This window comes from Strongylocentrotus purpuratus, unplaced genomic scaffold (genome assembly GCF_000002235.5).
Source record: "Strongylocentrotus purpuratus isolate Spur 01 unplaced genomic scaffold, Spur_5.0 spur5_scaffold_7, whole genome shotgun sequence".
Lineage (NCBI taxonomy): Eukaryota > Metazoa > Echinodermata > Echinoidea > Camarodonta > Strongylocentrotidae > Strongylocentrotus > Strongylocentrotus purpuratus.
In genome coordinates, this window is record NW_022145613.1 from 12,314,521 (window position 1) to 12,337,837 (window position 23,317).

General features: G+C 37.2%; 2 protein-coding genes across 3 annotated transcripts; one reads left to right on the plus strand and one right to left on the minus strand.

Moving 5' to 3' along the window:
• Nucleotides 1–921: 921 nt before the first annotated feature.
• LOC753986 (coiled-coil domain-containing protein 127) lies at nucleotides 922–5,868 on the minus strand. Its single transcript, XM_001178341.4, has 3 exons — nucleotides 5,554–5,868; nucleotides 4,417–4,565; nucleotides 922–3,200 (listed from the first exon to the last, which is right to left on the minus strand). Exons 2-3 carry the CDS (start codon nucleotides 4,541–4,543, stop codon nucleotides 2,716–2,718), a joined length of 612 nt encoding a protein of 203 aa, XP_001178341.1. The 5' UTR covers nucleotides 4,544–4,565; nucleotides 5,554–5,868; the 3' UTR covers nucleotides 922–2,715.
• Nucleotides 5,869–6,254: 386 nt separating this feature from the next.
• On the plus strand, nucleotides 6,255–21,031 carry LOC763417 (BAG family molecular chaperone regulator 3). 2 transcript variants are annotated; one of them, XM_001199380.4, is made up of 2 exons: nucleotides 6,255–6,624; nucleotides 14,929–21,031. In XM_001199380.4, the coding sequence occupies exons 1-2, from the start codon at nucleotides 6,397–6,399 to the stop codon at nucleotides 16,204–16,206; spliced, it is 1,506 nt and encodes a 501-aa protein (XP_001199380.3). In that variant the 5' UTR covers nucleotides 6,255–6,396; the 3' UTR covers nucleotides 16,207–21,031. The 2 variants fall into 2 exon arrangements, with proteins under 2 accessions (XP_001199380.3, XP_011662936.2); XM_011664634.2 differs by lacking the exon at nucleotides 6,255–6,624 and adding an exon at nucleotides 13,930–14,439.
• The last annotated feature ends 2,286 nt before the right edge of the window (nucleotides 21,032–23,317 follow it).

Below are 23,317 nucleotides of genomic sequence, written 5' to 3' on the forward strand. Positions count from 1 at the left end.
ACACAATTAATGCACCATTATCATGTACATATTTTAATAGAGCCATTGCACGTTTGCTGTCTTATTCTGGGTTTGAAGACATTTACTTATATTATTATTGTATAGAAATGAAAAACGACCTGTGAACTGGACAGGTGTAATAAAGTGAATATCGTTCAAAACAAGAAAAGTTAAAGTGTGTCTCATATTCGGTACAAGACCTGAAAATAAATACCTGGGCCCTGTCTTACAAAGAGTTAGGACTGATCCAAATCAATCGCAAGTCCTCCAATCAATCGCAAGTCCTCCAATCGATCACAAGTCCTCCAATCGATCGCAGGTTTGCAGTCTCCATCTCTTATGTATATAGTTGTGATTGATATCAACTCTTTGTAAGACGGGGCCCAGGTATTTGAATACGATTGTCAAATCATACAGAGAATGAGAGGAGAGAAAGTGGAGAGAAGTAGAACATAGTTTAGGAAAAGGATTAGGCAGAGAAATTTAGTATAGAAAGAAGAAAAGGGATAGAAATACATGAAGTAAAAATGGCTTATAAAAGATGGAGAGACAGAGAGGGAATGAGATGAATAAAGAGGGGACACAGAGAGAGAGAGAGAGAGAGAGAGAGAGGGGGAAGAGAAAGAGATGAGATGAAGGCAGAGTAAACAAGAGAATGAGGTGAAGATGTACTGTTACGAGATAGGAAAGAGAAAATGAGAAAGATGTCAGTAATTTTCAGCTCTGGTAATGAAAGCTGATAAATCTAAATAAAAATTAAGTGCCTCAGACAAGCATTGTGTAATGACTACTGGGTCTAGCCAAGGATTTGGTCTATTCGTACCTGCTCTGCTTTGACAATTTTTTCAATTAAACAAACAAAAATGTAAACCTAAGTTTCAACAAATGAACTTGGAAACAAAGTCAGCATCATACATTGTATTTGCTCCTTTAATATCACATGATAATTTTAATACTTTTTATATACAGATAAATCACACAAATCTGAGGCAGTTTTTACAAGTCCATGTGCTATCTTTGGGGATCACTGAGCATGATTGAAAGGATTTAAAAGACGTGTTCCTTCTTACAATCCCCGATATCTTTCTGTGAATGAAATAAATTACAAACTGGATTAATTAGTAGGCTATGCTAGGTTATACAAGTCAAACCTATTTTGTCCACACTCTCAAACTTCATGACATACACAAAGGAAATTTGGAGTACAATACTAAACTGGTATCGCTGCATTTTTGGTTGTTCAAGATTGTACAGCATGATCTTTTTGTTACACATCTAATCATTATCAAAGAAAATATGAGCAAAATGATGCACACCAAATACGATTTATAAATGCTAATCCATGTGTTCAATAAGTCAAAATTGAATTAGGATTTCAACAGAATGAAATTCAGATTTCTCAATCATGATATTGATTCTTTTGTGTGTGTGTGTCTGATATCTTTTTTACAAATCACTGCACCATCCTACCATTAACAATGTCTAATGAAACTGAAATTCGATGGAAATCAATAAAAAACTGTAGTATGAGCAGATTAATTCCTATGATAATAAATTGAGGAACGATAAAAGGGCCTACCGACACAAAATGAAATTACCTTCCAGTAATTTTAATTTAACTGGCACGCATAACAGAAAAACCATAGATTCATCCAACATGCCCAGTCTATCGACATATAAAAAGGAAAATCATCTGACGGGAAGCCTGGAAGGTGAGTTAATGCGCTTCTGGTTAATATAATTAACAGCATCATCCCTATTTATTAAGTCGTTTTCTATGTTTGACTCATTTCCTGCTTCAGTATTTCATAGCCTTGAAAATATTTGTAAGCCCTACATTAAACTACCGGTACCATACAGAAACATAAGATCTATAACTGATACATTGTACATGTACAGTGTATTTCAGTTTGTGCCACATAGATGAATGGAATTACGGCTGAAATTTAAAACATGATAGCACATACAGTAATGCCAGTATACAAGGGTTCTCGTTCAGTTTGACAACCACAAGTGATATACAGCATGTGTCACACAGAGATTCAAACACAGATGACTCTCCTAAGAAAGCTTTGCGAAATGTAGTGGCACACAAACGCAATTTGCACAATTGTTGAAAATCATAATTGTTATCACACAGAGGTAGAACCACATAATTAGGATATGGACCTGGTAAATGCATCATATCAATGAGGCTTAATCTTAGCTAAACCTTCATTCACATATATGTCAAAAATGAACTTTTATTCAGCAACCATCACAAACTATGATGCATTGTGGATTCCAGGGGAGTGTTTCACAAAGACTAAGATCAAATTTAAGTTGGACTTAACTATGGCAGGCCATTCATGCCACTCTTTGCTCTCACCATTTACTAGTATTGGTCTCTCAAGGGACGTACAAATCATGGTCACACATCTACAGAATTCAGCTTTTTTGATAGATCATTATTGAAGGAAAAAATATTATCTAAAGATCATAATTGACAGACCAATGGTGCGAGCAACCAGTGGCATGAATGGCCTGCAAAATTTAAGTCCAACTTAAAGTCGACTCTAAGTCTTTGTGAAACACTCCCCTGATGCATCTTTTCATGCCACTATATTGTTGCTAAGCCACCTAAGGCAACACTAGTCAAGCAATTTAGCTTTGCACAAGTTGCAATCACAGCAGGACCAAAAAGGGGGGGGGGGGGGATGCGATTACTACATCAGTTCACTTGTTCGTGTCCTTTGACTTTGAGTCATACGTCCTCATTTTGAGAATGACATTTTCTTGCATATTAAGCCGTGCTCTTGTCCTCCACAAGTCCATATACACCCACATCAGGCATCCATTTTCCCCTCTGTTTATCCCACAGTGGGTATCCTTCTCAAGTATCTCCTCCACGCCACTGAAAAGTTTCAACTCTTTCTCGTAGGGACGCTCGACTACATATTCCCTGAGTTTCTTCTCCGCTTTCAATCTGGTGTCTTTGTACCTGAAGGGACTGCAGTAGATATCCTGGCGTTCTTCAAGCATGTTGGATATTGCATCTAGATCTCGATTGATCTGAATATGTTTTTGGTATTGCTGTCGCTGGGTGGTGGTGATATGACCTTGAAAGCTTTCAATCTCCTGTTGTAACCTCCTGATTTCAGCTTGCAAAGACGCGATCCTGTCGTCTGGATCAGCACGATGCCCTCTCATAATTTTCCAGCCTGGAAATAAAATAAAGAATACCAATCATATGAAGATCATATAGGGCTTATTTTATCTATAATGTCTTTAAATCTTTTATACATGTAGGTATAGATATTAAATGTGTGGAAAGTATCAGTAGATTGCTAAGTTCACCAAATTGGCAAATATTTACCTCAATTTTTAGATAAAAATTGATATGCTTCAATGAAAGAAACTACATTGTAGGCCTTAAAGATGAAGTTGAGTTCTGGTCATGCGATTGCATTGTGAAAGAAACAGTGTGGAACCGACCAAAAAAGGTTGATCATTTAGCATATAAGAATTTGTGTGTATTGCAAGGTTCTGGAATCATCAAATTGATAAGAAATTTGGCCAAGTCTTGGTAAAGTTACAAACACTGTACACAGAAAGATGTATATGGGACTACACGAACACGTGGCGTAAAAAGCCGCCCCCCCCCCCCCCCGATTTTTACGATGTTACATGCATATTTAGATTGTGAAGGCATTTAAAGAACCATGCTTTTCAGGGAACATGTCTTATCTGATGTTCTTCCACACTTGCATAATGAGAATGAGTAATGCTCACAAATTATTTTTCACCTCTTCCCAGAACTCAACCTTCTCTTTAAAGTATAAATAACTTTTAAAACAGAGGTTTAAATCTAATACATCTCATGTAGAGAAAATAATCTTAGAATATAAATATTTCATTCCTTGGTCGCACAGGGCATTCAGTTTTTTTTAAAGCCCTTGCCTGTACAGTGTTGCTAATCCATAATATAAAGCAATTTGAAAGAAATTATTACTATGAAATATAATTTTTCTTGAAAAAAGGATTGTTACTAAATTGCCATTCTTGGTATCTAATGCCAAGCATGACTTAGATTTGGTTGAATGTCAGCATATATTGTTGCCCTGGGTAACTGGGAAAGAGGGCAAGTGGTTTTGTGGTACTTTGACATAGATCTCATTTACAATCAAATCAGTACATGAATATAATAGGCCACCAACAGAAATGATAAAACTACCGGTAGCCTACTTTGGTCAAAGTGACCTTTTAGACAGATCCTACAATGCATACCGTAAACTCTGATTTTCCTAGAAAGTGGAAAAGGTTACTACAGGTAGGCTATGTTTGTTGATAAGTTTGACCCTAACAGGGGCATCATGGGCACATTAAATTAAGAACATAGTCTGATGTAAAATTATAAATAAGTGAAGAAAATCTCACTCAGAAAGGCTGGAATGACGTAAGGAACTGCATAAGGTAGGAAGACATCTCGCACTAGCCTGCTGATCTTTGCCTGCCAGGTCTCAGGCGCATCAGGCAAGATATTCAGATCATTCATAATGTTCATCGTCCTTTACCTGCTATATGCCCTGTGGAATATTTAGGGGAAAAATAAGACAAAAAGAGACATTTGAATGCAAGTCTTTACTGACACATCAGTCAAAATAGTTGGCAATACATGTATAAACGATATGTGATATTAAAAAAAATGCTATTGCACAGGGATCACCATTTCTTTGAAATATAAACTTAAGCTCAATTTTCAAGGTTTTTATATTTGGCAAGGGGGGGGGGTGTGCCTTGTTTGGGGAAGGGTAGACTTTTGGTCATGCTTTCACTTGATTTGCCTAGCTGTCTCCATTTCACTGAAGGATTAAACATTCATGCATCAAAATGATTGATACTAGGTCTATAGTCTCAGTTTTTTGGTTGAAATAGATTTGACCGCAAAATCAGCCCATTTCGTTAGGTTAGGGGATATCATATGTCCCGCTGAAACGATGTCTACATGGCTTCACCTAATCCCTCCCTCGCTTGGAGAGCATCAAAACACAAAATATGTTTAAAAACTCCTCCAATTACATGTATGTAGTTCACAGTCTAGAATCTGGATCTCAAAATACTGGAGTGTAGTATTACTTATACTAATAGTCTAGTACAACTTCATGCGAACTCATAGATCTGTTTATATTTACAATTACATACATTTATTACACAACCATGATGACAAGTCTATGACTAGTATTATAAGTATGAGTATGACTCTGGATATATTTCTAAAGTTATTCATTTGAGCTCAGAACTAACTAAACTAGAATCTAGGTCTAGTTGAATCTTTTTCCTGGAAGTTCTGTAAGGGCTTGACCCAATTTCATAACTGTATTGGTGCAGTGCATTCCAGTGCAGTATAAGTAGGCCTAGCTGACAGCAGTAGATGTAGAATTGTTTTCAAATCATGCAATTCGGAACAGAACACAGTGACAACTGTTTTGGAACTGATCATTTAGCAAATTGCGAAAGAAGTAGACCCATACTAAAAGATATTGAATTTGAAAGATGGCTTTAATAGCTGCTTACAAAGTCAAATGCAAGTAAAAATTGCTCATATCAGCATGGTCAGGCTGCTTAGGCAGGCGTCGGACATCTCATTTAGATAGCAAGTCAAGTCAAGTGGTGCAACTGATGATGCGCTCAGCTCGGGCGCTTGGAGCTGGAGCTGGACGGGTACGGGTGATGATGTCATGCATTGAGCGATCTTTACCCACGAACTGTCAGCTGCATTCCGCCCGCAACTCCTGGCTCAATCATCCACAAGCTACTCTATCCGGCCGTGCTTTGTAATGTCGAGGTACCGTACGTTCGTGCAAAGGTTACGAAAATCACTTCCGTATTAGCTGGTAAAGACGACGGTAGAGAGATTTCATGACAGAGATTTTGATTAGTCAATAGTTCACCGAGACTATCTTTTAGACCAATCAAAATAAGCGTTCTGAATACAGTCGGCAGTGAACCTTGGGCTTAGTCTTTTATTAGCCCTTTAAAGCATTTCAATTATATGATTCTGTTGCATTTCCTCCAAAATCAAGATGAATATAATTTATTTGTATGGAATTGTTACAAAACTACAAATTATATCATTATAAAGAGAACCATAATGCCTAAAATGTATATATGAATCAGCAAATCTCAATGAAAAATTACAAAAAGGTATGGAAATGCGACTAGATAAGCACCAATTTCCGAGTGTACACATTAATATACATGTAGAGAATGCTAGCTCCAGCCGGAGGATTCTAGAAAGAAGAAGAAGCTACGAGGAGAAACTGCTAGATTACGTAAACACTGACGACGTATATAATAAATTGGTTCGATTTGCTTAACATGTAGAGTCTACAACGGATTATCAGAAAGGAGTATATAATGGATCAACGCGATGGTCAGAAACCACAAAATATTCGCCCGATTACCATCGACGATCCGCTTCCGAAAAATTGGGAAATGTTGACCGACCCGGGGACAGGTTGGTTGTTTTTCGTCAACCATGCAGCCCGTGCTACAACTTGGGAAGACCCAAGAGATGCACATAATAATGTGAGGACAAGTTATGGCAGTAATGGAACACACTCTCCAGCTGGCTCTGATGTGCAGGTATGTTTTCCCTCTTTTTGGGGGTTCTTTTTTTTTCTTCATCTTCCAACTCTCATTGACTTTGCTGAACTGTGACATTGCATTGCCTGGTAGCTGTCCTGCTTTGGCTGGGACCCCTTTGCCTGGCTTGCCTTGCCCTGGCCCTTGGCTTTGTTTTGCCTTTTGTCATGTTGTTGTCATCCACATTATCTATTTTCATCAAAATTTATCATTGTTATCTTTTTTTGAATTTTATCATCATTAAACCTTTATTAATCTGCCATTTATTTCTCCAGACAGAAAAATCTGTCTAGAGTCTACTTGGTCTTGGAGAAGTATTAGTTATTACAACAACAACAAAAAACATTAAGAAAACATAATTTGTGTTGTTTAATACTGTTGATGCTCTCCTCCTAATCATATTCCTAGGACAGGAGAGGGATTTGATGAAACCGAATTGATATAATGAAGTCTCAGCTGAAAATATCCCCAAAACAAAACAGATGATTTTTGGTCTAGTAATCTCTTCAAACAGTCATAAATTTATCAATAGCAATCATGCAATTCGTAAATTGTTTTTAGATCTAGATTGATTTAGAAAGTTTGTTTTTGTCTTTTTCAGTTGGTACTATTGTTATTGTTATTACTATGAACATGTACACTGTATGTACAGTTTGATTATGTATTTAATTCAAGTACAACACCAATTCCTCTATTAAAATGCTTCTCATATAGATCCTAGAATATTTACATGTACATACCAGTTACCAGCAATAGGCTAATGTGTGACAGGACATGACAGGAGGCGAATTAGCTCAGTCGGTAAAGTGTCTGCCTGTTGAACCAAAGATCTCAGGTTCGAATCTCACCCAGGCGGATGACTGAAGCCTGCGTTGTGTGTAGTGTGTTAAAGTGCCCCTCCCTTTGTTTCACAAGTACGTAGCCAGGATTTCATTTTAGGGGGGGCGGTAGTGAGCGCTTAAGCGCGCATAGCGCGCTCTGTAGGGGGGTGGGTGCAGGGAGGGGGGAGTTTCCCCCCTCCCGTGCGAAGCGCGGAAGCTTTGAAAGAAGACGATTCTTGTACCTTTCTCGACTCATAATCCTTGTCTGAATTCAGTCCGCCCCTCATGCGCATAGCGCGGAAGCTTTGACGTATTATTAGACAAAGAAGATGATTCGTTGTACCTTTCTACCCTTAATCCTTATCTGAATTCAGTTTCCTCCCCTCCCGCCCAAAGCGCGGAAACTTTGAAGTTTCATTAAATTATTAGAGAAAGAAGACGACTCGAAGTACCGTTCTCGACTCTTAATCCTTGTCTGAATTCAGTCCCCCCCCCTCCTCCTGCGCGAAGCTTTGACGTATTATTAGACAAAGAAGACGATTCGTCAGTGTACCTTTTCCGACCCTTAATCCTTATCTGTATTCAGTCCCCCTCTTTCGAAGCGCGGAAGCTTTGAAGTTTCATTAAATTATTAGAGAAAGAAGACAATTCGTTGTTCGTTCTCGACTCTTAATCCTTAATTTGAACTCAATTTCCCCCTTTAAGCGCGAAGCGCGAAAGCTTTGACGTTTTATCAAATTATTAGAGAAAGAAGACGATTCGTTGTACCGTTCTCGACTCCTTTTCCCTTTTTCTTCCTACGTCCTCTTCCTTTTTTTCTTCTCTTTCTCTCTCTTTTTTTTTTCTGGCCGGCGTTTTTTGGGGGGGGCGACCGCCCCCACCGCCCCCCCTGGCTACGCGCATGTTGTTTCATACATGTAGATGCAGGCTGTGTTAATTGAAAACACTGTCCTTCGGATAGGATGTTAAATGGAGGCCCCCGTGTACAATAGAGTCACCACCTTTGCACGTTAAGAACCCACTGCATTATTATATAAGAGTAGGGGGAGAACCCAGTGTAGTGGTCCACCTGCACACCCCAGTAACCTTGGCGTTATATCCTGACTTATGGATCCTGTCAAGTATCGATGTAGAAGTAGAAGTTGGTAATTCAGACAGAGCTTTTCAGACCGCTGAAACAATTTCAAAAGTTTCAAAATGTATGTTGCTATATTACTATTAGTAGTATTAATAATTTGATGCATATTTTTCATAGAATCAAGCGATACACAAATCAGCTACATTTTTTTGGACAACCAACATGTACCCCTCCACCCCCCATTTTGTTTGAAAAATAGGTTCTGGTTAGTTTAGGCAGATTTTCTAAGAAGTTGAGAGATTTTGCATAATGACAGGTATGTTTTTTTTATTCCAAGGCCTACATGTAGGTCATACTAATAAACTACTTTATATTAAGTATACCAAGATCCATTTTACCCTGGAAACTTGTTCTAATTATATTCAAGATTAAGATTTATAAATTGATTCCCCTGCTGGGCTGCACAATGTTCCACGACAAATGTGAACTTTGATCCACCAGATAAAAGTTTTTCTTAATTATTTTAGATACATGTAGTAGAAGTATTTGTAAATCTACACATGTACATGTAATTCATAAGGAAGAAACAAAAGTTGAATTTCTTTTGTTTATTTGTTTACTTTTATTCATTTTTCATGGGGGGGGGGGGTGGGGGAGGGGTGATCCTTGCCTTGGCAATCTTCCTGTCTACCTTTGGTCACCTGTAACCTTCATTAATCCATGTGCAAAACTGCAAGGGCCTTGTAAATCAAATGATAGAAAGAGAAAATGAGTTTAAATTTTATCCAATTCACACTTAAAACTTTTCTATGTCTAGTACTTAGCCTTATAAATCAAACATTATTTATACCATGAAACCTCTCAACCTTTAAAAAAAAAATGTAGACAACAAAAGATTTAGGAATCAACTGATTTGCCTGACTGTAGACAGCCTAATGAGGTGTGAAATTGAAGGTACAGTGAAATTACCCTTTTGTTATTGTTTACCCACCCAGTACATAAATGTACATATTAAAACTATAAAAGAGCCTTAAATTGCAATTGTGTATTAGTATGCAAAAAAAAAAGGACTCTGTGGCCTGTAGCCAAGACATCAACATTTTTGTAGGTCACCTCTGACTTTTGGTGTGTGTATGTACTGTACATGTACCGGTATGTGATGCTGTTTCACATACATTTACATGTACATAGTGTACATTCATTTAGAAACATTGTCATGCATTTTTTTCTTTTGAGGGGGGAAGGGGGTAGGTGGTATTCTCTTGTATTTAGTACACTGTAATTACAAAATGTAGGGATGTTCTGTACAGTATGTGATAAGACTGGGATGTACAGATGTATGGAATATTCAGAGATAGTGACTGTTCCAGTGATGCATGTCCCACTGTGCCCACACACCCCTTAGACATTGTACAATGTACGTAGGTGGGTGTGTGACCACAGCCCTTCTCACTATAGAAACTCTGTAGTACGGTGTAGCCTATCAGCCCCACCCACCCCTATGACTCTGTACAGTATATGGGTAAATTGGGTATGTTCACAAAATTGACCCAAATAATCCTATTTAGTGTAAGTACCTGTACTACAGTGCATTGGTTACACTGTATAAGTTACATGTACAGTTTTTTTAAAACAAATTCAGTTATGTTTACATACAGGCCCATGCTGACTGGTCATGCATGGGAGAATTTTATAAACTTGTCTTACACTTCTAGGCCTACAATGCATAATGTACCATGGAGCTATTGTTCTCTTAATAGCTCCATACATTGAACATGAACTGTACATTGTCCATGTACATGTATGTGTATGGTGTACTGTATGAGTGGGTGCCCTTTTGGTCATGCCTGTGTATACTATCTACATTTACGTAGCACATATATATAGAAACCCATCTATTGAATTATAATCGACCATGCTGGCTGGAGGTGTCACAATTCATACAACGCAAACACTATTCTCCTGTTCTGCTACACGCTGAGGTGAAAAATATGTGTGTACCGAGGCAATTAAAGAGAAACTATTTTGACCTTTGTACAGGGCTCAACACAAGATATTTTTTCCTGTGGTCCGAAACCATTATAGTATTCATTCAGGGTCCAATAACAAAAAGGCCTCTCAAACTGTTCATGCAACAGGCTGGCTACACACAAGTGAGACTATACATGTACGTACAACTGAAGAACTAATATCATATTACACAGGGCTAACAAATATTTGGGGGGGCAATTTGAAAAAAAAGAATATGTGAATAGAAGAGACAATACAGCCTAGATGTGCGTGTACATGTGCACTGTGCAGTATACACCGCTAGGCAACATACATACTGGTAGTAGGTACATTGTACATGTATGATGTAGGGCTGCGACGAGTAGTCGAATGCTCGAGTACCCGCGCTGTTGACAACTACTTGAGTACAATTTTTCTTACCCAAATATTCGGCCGCTGGCATGGTACCGTCGGTTAAAATGTTTTCCAACTCAAGCACTGTCAAACTCACCACTCAGAAACTGGGACCAAATGTCCGGATTTCTGTTTGGACTCAGAGGAAAATGGATTATTTTTCCATCTTTGGTTTTTAAAACAGCATTGTTTACTGTTATTATTATTATTAAATCGGCCCGTTCAACTGCAACTCGAAGTAAAATTACATGCGTTTTCGGCGACGGAACTGGGATACTGCTCCAGTGGTATGGTGGTGGCAAAAAAACAAAATAAAAAAATTCAAAAAAATTCAAAAAAATTATAAAAAAACATGGCGTCCGAATATTCGAGTTTTCGATTGTAAGCCTGGGACTCCTGGGAGTGTACTTGGGTACCTCATTACACTGTTATGCACAGCCTTAGTATGATGTATACATTATACATGTAGTGTATAAACATTTGTTCAGATTTTGTTGATGATTCAATTTAATTCAATTCAATTCAATTTGATTTCGGTTTATTAATATCAACATATACAATGTACTACTGTATGCACTGATGCACTTAGTCCAAGGACCAGAAATGCAATGTTTACATAAAATGTGCAAATGATCATATACATGTAGTCATGTACCCTGTACATGTACAATTAAAATGATAAAAAATAAAGTTGTTCATACCTCAAGTATATTGTGCTAAATGTTAGTAAATGATAGTAGATGGATGAACACTTCAGATAAGTTTATGTACCTTAATTAATTATAATAGGCCTACATACAGGTGTACAATTTATATTGATGCTAGTGCTAGAAGCAACCTAAGTTTTAAATCTCTTGCTATACCAAAGTACCCCATTATTTCTGCCAGTTTAGATTTTTAGGTTGTACATAATGCTCAAAACTAAAGTTTGATCAGATCAGAATTTATACTAAAGTTTTTATCTTTAAAATTACATCCAAGGATGATGCAGCCTGTCCAAATGAAATTTTGTTTTAATGCTGTAAGACAAATGTCACGTATAGTTAATAGGGGCATACAAAGTCAAACGAACAGCCCCCTCACTGAAAATGTAGTCCCGGGTTGTAGAATGCAGTGTGAATTGTGAAGTAATCAAATTAAGAGTTAGTAGGTTATGGTAATGTACAAAGCATACAATCCGGCATTACATTACATGAGCAGTGTATTACCAGTACACTCATTAATTTTTGTATAATTCATTTGAGACATGTTCAGGCCTACAATGTAGTTTCCACCATTTTTCAAGTTAAACAGATGTCATTTGATGCAGATTGCATTAATTTTAATTTTCATATTCATGACTAAAGGACTATTTCTCTTGTCCACTGTAGGGTCTACATTACAGAACATAATTACATCTTACATCAGTGAACAAGTATTATACTATCATTGAGCACAGGGAAAACATGGTCAGCTATCTTAAAACTTGATGACAACTTTCACTACTCAATACTGTACAAGGCCCACACTGTTACATGTGTACTGTGTAGTACTCTAGGTACCTTGCAAAGTTGTTGACATAATGGGTATTGATGACGTTCATCATGCCATTGCCCATCTTCAAGTTGTCTGTCTGTTGTAGACTACCTATCAGTACCATCTCCTTTTCACATATCCTGTGAAGTGATGACCCTGACATTTGTCTCATACCGCTATGCCCCTCCCTCTCGGTTTAGTCCCACCCCTTTCTCCTTGCGTTGCTAAATTGATTCCCCTTCCGGGCTTCCTGTTTTGGGGACAGATTTAGCCAGGTGGAAGCGCCATGGGCCTGTCACATGAGCAAAACACCAAGATCAAACGCTCCCCAGGGACTTAATTTTGTTTTGAAGAAAGGTATGGAACTAGAAGGAAGCTGTAGTCTTGGGACTTGAATCCTGAAAATGTAGGATGTAATTGAAATATTAAAAAAAGCATAAACGATTGTAATGCAGTGGGCCTACATTTGTGCATGTATACATATTTCAAATATGAATAAATATTTTTGAAAAACATCTATGTACTGCATGTTAGAGTTGTATACTTCTTGCTTTGAACTTTAAAAAACAAGTAAATTTACAGTAAGTATTCGCATTGCATATTCCGCGTACATGTTCACCTGTATTCCTATATATAGCAGTGGATGCATAATATTTCGCTTAAAACTTCAAGTATCCCAAACAAGCAGGATAAAAGAAAATTATTGAACATTGATAGTCAACACCTGGTGAAAATCAACGATACAATGTACATTACATGTACTGTACATACTGAGAGGAAACCATTTTTACTATTTAGGAAACTTACTCTGACACTCTTTTGCTTCACTGCATAGATTTTGTATGCAATACTTTTCAATGCACTGACAGTTTTGTTTACCAAATGGAAAGAACCAGGCAAGTTTGAAAGCCAGCATCAATAGAGCTTGTTCATAAAACTATATGCATGAAATATGTTCTGAAAAAGATTGGATTGCAGATTTGTAAAGCAAACCTTGAAAGGCTTTTATTTAGGAACCTTTCATACATTGTCAATGCCAAATGAATTACTGATCAAGGTGACATGGATTAAAGTTTGTGAATAAAAGGCGCTTTTGATGCTTTTTTAATGAAATTTTGCGGTAAACAACATGTCAAAGGGATACGGCAGTGACAATGATTTGCGTAGCTACAAAGACATTGTACACTGTAGAGTTAAATTCTAAAAAAATGTCTGACTCTGAAACCTACCTTGTATGTTTTTAAAGTTTGTTTAATTTCAATTGTGACGGTATTTGTAATAAGCAATCTAAATGTTCGGTACATGTACAGTACATGAATTTATACAGTATCTTGAACACATTAACAATTACAGTGTACATTTACACTTTACAGTACATGTACAAATGCATTTCCCTACTTCTGGCAAGAATTCAGCATTGCGCACACAAAAGTTATGCCAAATTCAGAGCTCCTTGATAGAGTAGAAAGAAAATATAGTTAGGTAAAGAGCCTTGTGCATAATGTCTCCATTAGAACATATCAACTTAAATCATAATGGCTTACAATGCACTGCGCACCTCCATCCATGTACTGAGGCAAAAATAGCCTTGGCCAGGAAAGGACTATAATGATTCAGTAATTTAGTGTCCTAGGAAGTCTGTTTGCGTAGACTAGAGGCGTCGTTGCCAAACCTGTTTTGGCAGGAAGCGCCGTAGATTACAGCACAACCTTGCGCTTATTAAGACTTGGCGTTTTTAAGTTCATGTCAGTTTTGAAGTTTGCAGCGTTGGAACATCATATGCGTACAGTGTTTTGGACCTGTCAGGTTCTCTGTCTTTGTGTGGCAAACTTCTATACTTACATTGCCTGGACCTAGGCTAGAGAAAGTCTTGAAAATTGGTTTGAACAAATACTGTTCACTGCAGGTCTTTTTATTTTGACGTCGTGATTCATGTAGAGTTCTGGATATATTTTGTTTCTCATGAGGATCCTCGGCTCAAGTACTCAGCAGTTTTTGGTGTGTATATGATCAAACTATCATTTCAAACCAGTTGAAAAGATATTTTCAGTTGTAAATTTGTGCATGACAGGTTTATTGTACACTGTTCAAAACTTGAAAATCATACAAATTAACCAGGGAATGAATTTTGGAAGAACAACTTTGTCAGCAAATTATTTCTTTTTCTCAACACACCTTGCAGATAAGATAAAGCCCTTCAAAACTACTCTCTAGGGTTCTGCCATCCTGTTTCCTTTAATTTGTCTCATGGTGTAAAACAACATTTACAGGCCAATTAATGTGAAGACAAAAACTTCAGTGTGCATAACGGTGAATTGTTTATTTTATATTCTTTATTGAAATTTGTATATGTGTACTTCATTTTCTCTTCTTTGTCTACTTGAGATTTTAGCCAACCTTATTTTATTGTTGTTGTAAAAAGAGAAGTTCTTTTTATTTTTTATGAATGATTAATTTGATTTTTTTTTCAAACTTTTTGTCTTTCAGCCTGTGAATGACGGTTCCTTTGCCAATATGTACGTCCAGTCAGCTCCCCACCACTCTCATCAAACTCCTACAAGCCAACAGCAGTACTACTGGCAGAACCGCCCCGTGAATGTAGAGCATGGAGGGAGTGCAAGCCCCAAGAACCACCATCGGGAGTTCCCCATCGTGGATGGCAAGTTTGTCAACCAGAGCATGGTGAGTCCACAGAGCAACCGTAGAATGGGTTCTGCTACTTCCATGATCCAGAGGCCAGTCACCATGCACAGTCCGCGCCAGAGCCGAAGAGGAGCTCCTCTGCAGCAGTCTGGGAGTGTCCTGCAGCGAGGTGGAGCAGTCAGGTCCAATGCAAGACCGATGCCACCCCAGCAGCAGCACACCTCACACGCAGTACCACACCTGCAACAACAGCAGAGCAATGGCAGACCCAATGGGAGTCAAACATATACTGTTCCGATCCACGTGCAGCAGCAGCACGATGGATCCTCCTCTGGAAGCAGCAGTCCAGAGCTTAGGAGCGGCATGACCAACTCCATGAGGAATTTCAATGGTCACCAGACCCCGATCTCTATACCCATTCAGGTGCTACGTGGTGGGAGCAACCAACATAGTGATTTTCCTCATGTACCACCCCCTGTTCCTCCCTACCCTCATGAGAGTCTGATTAATCAGAGGGCATACCAGGCTAATCATCAAGTCCCGTCCCACACTGGTGCCAAACAGCAACCGTCACCAACTGTTGGATCGCCTCAGCTACCCAATGTCATTGTCTCCGGAGATCTTCCTCAGTTCACTGAAGATGGTTTATCATCGTCATCAAGCCCAGAGCGTCAATCCCAGAGCCAGGCACCATCGAGGGGAGCAGGACAGACAAGAACAGCTTTCCGCGGTGCCCCTCGTAAAGCGCAGTCCCCACCCAGGACTTCACCGGCAACGCAGCACAAGACTACTAAGACAGCATCGTCAAAGACCATTGACGTCAACTCAAAGCCAGCTAGCGAAAAAGAGGATGCATCCTCGCAGCATCCAAAGGAACTAAGGGAAATATTTGAAATCATGACCTTCATCGCCAAGTTGGGAAACGAGGCGGATAGCTTTAACGGTTCTAAGTCCGACCCAGGGTATCTGAAACTGGAAGAACTCCTCACACGCCAAGTACTCCGTCTGGACAATATTGATGCCCATGGAGATGCCTCTGTACGGAATGAACGCAAGAAAGCTGTGCACAAAGCCCAGGGATATCTGGACTATTTGGAAAGGAAATGCAGTGGTAGAAGATAGCCTATAGAACCCTTACCATCATCATTGTGAATGTAAATATATTTTGACATTGTACATGTGTAAAACTGTAAATTTGGTAGCTAGTGCAGGTCAAATTTATTCTTCGAGTTCCTCGTCAGATTACTGGGCATTTAGGACAGTCTTTAGAATGAACTAAACGATGACAATGATCTCATTGTTTATGATGAGTTTATCTCAGTCTTAATATTATATGATTTAAAGTCGGAAAGAAACCTATGTACAAACTAGAATGGATGCAATGTGTGCTAGTAGATTGCATGCCAGCTTGCTAAGGTATTCTTACTTTTCTATTATTCTCTCCTATTGACTCATGAAAATGACACAACCCTCTTGGCCTGTGTGTTGTTGCTATTTTGACTAGTATAAACACACTACACGTTTGCCAAATAATAGACTGCCGTGAGTGTTTTCACAAGATAGTCATGTCACAGGTATTAGAACCTGAATGATCCACGCTGCCTTAAAGTTCTATGTACATGTAACTGCCAAGGACAGATTATGCTGTGTAGTAGAACGTGTGTATTCATATTTCATAAAGCAAGCTATTTATTTATTTCACTCTTGCTCAATGAACACAAGCTAAAAAAAGGGGATGCAGATTTTTTAAAAATCCATACCCTTATTGTTGACTCTAAAAGTTGAAGTTCACGGTTTTCATTGTACAATATTTATGAATCGGATGCTTCTATTTGGGGGTACTGGACGTAAAATGTTAGCACAACTTTTGTTAATGCAAATTGAATAATGTGGCATAGAGGGTACTTGTACGGTATATTTAGATATAAATGTATGTATAATCTATTTCAAGTTTTTATTTTGCCATAAAGAATGAGAAATGTCAATTAATTTATTTTAATCATTCATTCATCTTCCTCCAGAAGTATTCTATAAATTTGAATTTTTGAATTGTTTTCCGTCAAAATTAGGAATGTTTTGGACTGTATTCAAAGATCAAAGTCACAAAATAACAAAAGGATGTGTATTCAATTGATGCAATGCCTCATTCAATATGTTTATCTTTGAAAAGATGATTAAGTGTTCTTTCAAATAATGTAATTTCTAAATAGGATCTTCCGATCTTATTTCTTTTCATGTACATGTAGATGTACATACATGTACATTCTAAATTGGGCAACCACTTACATGTAAACTGGTAGACAGCAATTGGCAAAGATTACAAGTAGTACATGTATATATGATTATCCTTAGTCATCATATTCATTAAAAGTGTATTCATATTAGCATTTTATTTCATTCTATTATGATGATGCTACAGTTCACTTGTAATTGGGTATGTAACATACTGTACATTAGGAAATAATAATAAAAACGTATGTGCTAGCATGAGTGAATGGTCAAGCTACACAGAGGAAATAATTCATCACAGTAATTTAACCCCACCAAAGGGGTTAACAAGCTAATCATGTTTTTTGTAATGTATCCTGACACTTCTGTCGGTCAAGAGGTCGTCTTCAGAAGCATATGACCCCAATATTCATCAATTAAAAGATTAACCATCCCCTTTATAGATGAAGCTGTGGATTAGTGCTGCTAAGGGTATACTTCCACTCTTCCTGTTTTTGGTAGACATGCTAATTGCCTTTCTAATATCCGATACCATGATAAACAGTTTCACGTACATGTACAGGGTGTATGTCATTTATTGGTACTGCCATTTTCAATTCACATGAAAGAAAACAACAACAAAAACATGCTAATTGCCTTTCTAATGTCCGATATGATCGTGATAAACAGTTTCACGTACATGTAGGTATGTCATTTATTGGTACTGCAATTTTCAATTCACATGAAAGAAATCAACAACAAAGAAATTAGCAACAAATATCTAGTAGTAGTCTTATATCCAAACCCTGACTTTCAAATAGTGTACCAGTATTTGTAACTGAGGCATCATGAAGTTGCAAGATATCATTGATGTTGAAGCCACTTTTTATCCACTCTGCGTTGATAGTACATGTGTTCATGTTAGACTAGTTCATGTAATGTATTTTATTAAATCTTTGTTGTTGTTGTTTTGGTTAAGGAACAAAGATGTCAAAAGTGATATACCTGTAGTTGTGTGCTTATCAAGTACAGGTAAATTTACCATCAATTGAAGCAGAAAGGCTCTTCATGATTTGCATAAGACATTTGTCAGAGACTCAGAGGTAACACAAATCTTAGAACTTGCTGGTTGTTCAGAAAATATTATTACTGTAAATTGCATGACTCGCATGCAGTCATGTATGGTACAAAAATACACATGTACATGTATAACATGTTATTTTGAATGTGCAGTAAACGAGCCTAAAATCAAATACATTAATTGGTTGTATGTTTTGAACTAAACAAATAGTAGTGCAATGACGTAAATGAGAATTTAATGTTTCCATTTGATGTGTCTTTGACAGGATAAAAGCTGCGAAGCCCCTGGGTGCTTTCATAGAATTCATTGAATCAATACGACAATCCTAATGTGTTATTCATGAAATAGGGTTTGTTTGGGAGGTAAATTGAATGATTATTATCTTAAAAAGACTGTTGTTTGACTAGTTGTAAACATGTTTTGTTCTGTCTTTCACTATTCTGTATAGGTCACATGACTCCTCCCCCCCCCCCCCACCTCATTTTTTTTTGCTTCCTGTGTTTGTTATTGTCAGTACCGTAGTTTTAACTCTGTATTAAAATAGAAATACAGCTAAACAGCACTTGAACATTATTCTTTTCTGGCAGCGGCTATTTCTAACTGAATGACAGCGCTCATTTATTATGTCTGAGTCGATACATCCACTTTTATTTAATATGTCTTCATTGGCTTGATTCTAGCAGTAAGAAGTTGCCAAAGAAAATAAAGACACTCTGACCTATATAATTTTCATTTTGTAATGATAGCTACGTTATGATCATGGATGTATAATTTTGTAAGAGTGGAAATAAAATATTTTATATATCAAATAATGATAATGGCTCTTGATTATGATGTTATGGGGATCACTCAAAGGAAAAAAGAAGTCATTTTGATTGTATTAATAAATGTTTTTATGAAAGACGTCATTTCTATAAACATACAATGAAACATGATACATTGTATTAGTCTAAATCAAGGCCAATTGTCTGTAAAGTTTATTTGACATTTCATTTGTGACCCTATTTTTACTTTTCATGTCAATCTGTTTACTCTGTATGCTGCTGAATGCACAAAGAATATGCTGTAAGGTCTGAAAAGGTTAATCTTGATTTCTGGTTATTTTCAAAAGTAAAGAGTAATCATCACAAAATCCAACAAAACCTACACAGCACGTGTATTTATCAAGACTCCAAGTAAATGATGTACATGTATGTGTTTTTAAAGCCAGATTCTCTCAAAATACAAATCCACTACCAGAACGATAGATTAGCTTGACTAAAATGCAAAGTGATGATTCCTTTTTTTAGGAGCCAGAAGGGCGTTAGTTCCTATACCGGTACTTTAACACAGAGTTTATGCCCTTCTGGCTCTCAACAGATGATTAGTACATGGATGTGTATACCGGTACACAGGGAATACAAATATTCAGCAATCAATATACACTTATGACATTTAAAAATCAGGCAGGGACTCGGTAATGAGTAGTAGTTTCACACTGTGTTGAGTATGTGGGTCATTGGTGTGTGCCTTTCATAACTACAAAACTGTACCCAAGCGAAATGTACATGTATTCATTATTCTGGCCAGTGCTTTTGTTGTTTGTCAAAACAAGTGATACAGAAAGTCATTGTCAATCACCAATATTCAGGGCTATTATTATCTTTAACTATTCAGTGATAACAGCATACTGTATGCAGGACCAGAAAATGCAACTTACATGTAATTTATGTAGTACTTTGATATTAACTTAAAGAGAAGAGAGATCTATTTTAGAATGTACATCTAATGACTCTGCAAATGTGTTCCATTAGACTTTCAGCTACATGTAGCTTACATGAAATTACTTACGAGAGTGAATCATCATTTTACTAAATGCAAGTGGACGAACAGTGACACACAACTTGGATTTTGTGTGCCCACGTAATCTAAAATGATTGAACGTGGGAAAATTCACACGGGTGTTGGTCAGTTCACATAACCAGCCTGTTTTCTCAGTTGCTTTCTTTATATTGCTATACAAGTAATTGTTGCAAAATGCCCCCATTCACATTTTCCTTGAAGTATTGAGACCATCATTACTGTCACCCATATGGCCCTAAGACATGAGACCTAGAGAGATAGATACAGTAGATAGAATGAACCCCAAAGCCTTCGTATATTCAATACTGAAATCTGTATTTGATTTATCCAACATATTGGTGAAACTGTGTAAGACATGTACATGACGATTATTCCTGTATGCTGTACCCCTGCTGATATTAAGCTGCACTATATTTTAAAGAGTAGAGCACAACCCCTTTTTCAATGCTTAACCTGTACAAGCAGTGTGGAATTGTGATGTCCATGTTGAAAACGTTTTCTGGTTATGCATTGTGTTCTTGCAAAGTGTGAAGGCCATACATAATAGAATGCTAAAAACAGACTTACAAATTTAGTAGTGCAGACAAATATGTATGTTTATGAAATGTACACACAATCATATGCACATGTTTGACACTCATATCTATTTATTTTTATGAGGACTATTTGTGCACATGTGTAAAAATGAAAAAGAATCTGTGTCTTTTGGCACAACCAATTTGATTGTATAGTGTGAATATTTATTTTGTGGGATATAGACTATATATAAAGTGTACTTTCAAATAAAATTGCTATTAAATGAAATGAAATACATAATTATCGCTGTTGGAAACTTTGTTTTGTATCCTGTTCTTTGGATCTTTCAACTTGGAACTGTAACATCCATTACCATTACACATTTACACAAGTTACACCTGCTACATCCATAATTAACAACTAAATTATTCATACCGTTACCAAGTTTTGTAATTTTTTTAATTACGTCAAAAATGATTCGTCCCATTTTACGGTTCTTAATAATGTGTTAAAGCTTACATCTAAAAGTATTCATCAAACTTTTAATTTTTTTGTTACGAAAAACACACGAAAAAAGCACATCAAGTTTACAATGGGTATGAATAATGAAGTTGTTAACAGTACGGTTTCTACCTGTACTTTAAGTGCAGGTGAAATGATATTTGAACAGGAAAGTGAAATTTGCGGGACAGGAGAATCGAAAATGAAACACTGAACAGTATTAATGGAAGGCAGTGTTTATGTTTTAGGAGAGAGAGAGAGAGAGAGAGAGAGAGAGAGAGAGAGAGAGAGAGATGGAGGGAGAAAGTAGATGGAGAAAGATGCTGGAAGGCTGGGGGGGGGGGTGATTTAAAAAACAACAACGGGAGTTTACTCAAAAGAAGAAAACACGTGACAAGTGCAGCACAAGTTTTCTTTTCTTTAGATCTTCAAACAAGATTAGCCGAAATATTCATAGATAGTGATCTACAAAACCCTATTTTTAACTTTACATTACTCTTACTGTGGCAACATTTCCTAAACCTGCCACCCGACAAAGAAAACATCAGGCCTAGAAACGTCAAGGGAAATTTCCGACAAGAATTTGAGATGTTCCGAAGCATTTTCCTCTGTACATAATTTTAAATACCCTGGATTCCTAAACACGTTATTCTCCCGAAAGAGCTTTCAAGTCATAAAGATGATAAGCGCTCATTTTACAGATATTATCATAGATAAAAAGAAGTCCTGAAGTTATCGTGCCAACTTATCGGATCATTTTGGGGAAATCGGTTGACTGACCCAGAATTCTTAAACTCTCTTACCGATGACTTTGTGCAGACGGCCATGCAGACATCTATTCTGAGGTTGTTTATGAAAAACGGAGAGGAAATCGTTAAAAATAATCAGGAAAAATATATTAACCGAGGTCAGCTTCGCCAAAATGATAGGAAGGAAGTGAGAAAGAGAGAGAGAAGGGGGGGGGGGGGAGAGAGAGAGAGAGAGAACAAGGGGGTAGCTGTGAGATGATCAAATATGGTTTTATTGTCTGTTCTCATTGCTACAAAACTAAACTAACAAATCCAAATTCCTTCTACCTTTCTAAGCAACGATTAAAAACTTTTTTTTTTATATAAATAACTTATATATAATGCTTTCTTCTTTCTCCTCGTATATGCATTAGCGACGACTTTGAGAAGTGCTAGGATTCTAAAAGTCAGCAACTGTTTGGCGAGTTCTGATCTTGAGTGCCATTGGCGAAAAACAAATAGACAAAGAAGGGGTGCTCAAGCCCCTCTGCATGGCCCCTCTTTTTTTTAGCCCTGTTTTGATTGGTTTTAAAAGGGGCAAATGGATATTTAGAATCACGCTATATCATTTCCCCTAACTGTTAAATACATTTTTTTTTAAACATTCTTTTTTTTTTTAGGTCATGTCATCAGCGCTTTGTTTCTGGGCTTATGTTACAAGACTACATCTTTTGTCGGTCTAGAAATAGCAAACCCAAAAGTAGTCCAGGAACACTTTTATTTTAGGCACATTGCCGAGCATCGGAAAAAATACACAAGTAGGAAGTGTCATCGTGCCTGGCTACACGTTTGATGTGTTCAACTTTGTTTCCATAAGGTCTTATAGGCAAGTAGTGAGATTTCACAAACAAAATTAAACGGTCATGAAATTTATGTTTGGAAAAACTGCTGAAAATAACGAATTATTCTATTCTTATTTCTATTATTCTATAAACGATTAGTACAGTAGTTATTTAGAATCTTGTTACCAATTTCTCCTTTGCGCCCACCGTGTACTTTATGATACCATATAAATTAGTTCCAAATAATCATAAAAATCATCAAGAACCGCGCGGTTGCCTCGTGCCGAAACTTGTACTTATTTCAGTAATACCACAAACGATGTAGGCCTGTTCCAATTTGGATAAAAACTACAAAATTATGGGGGGGGGGGGGGTGAAAAATCTCTAAGGATTCCACACGATTGCAAAGTTAACCTATGACAATCTGATAATATACTGTGCGATAATGACAGGATAGCATAATATTACTTAATCCGAAGATTTCTTGAGGCAATTTACCGCCCTTAGTTCTTGAA

Coding starts and splice junctions, on each gene's coding strand:
- LOC753986 (XM_001178341.4), bottom strand. CDS start 4,543: ATGAACATTATGAATGATCTGAATATCTTGCCTGATGCGCCTGAGACC. Junction 3,201..4,416: donor CGTCATTCCAGCCTTTCTGA/GTGAGATTTTCT, acceptor TTTTATTTCCAG/GCTGGAAAATTATGAGAGGG.
- LOC763417 (XM_001199380.4), top strand. CDS start 6,397: ATGGATCAACGCGATGGTCAGAAACCACAAAATATTCGCCCGATTACC. Junction 6,625..14,928: donor CAGCTGGCTCTGATGTGCAG/GTATGTTTTCCC, acceptor TTTGTCTTTCAG/CCTGTGAATGACGGTTCCTT.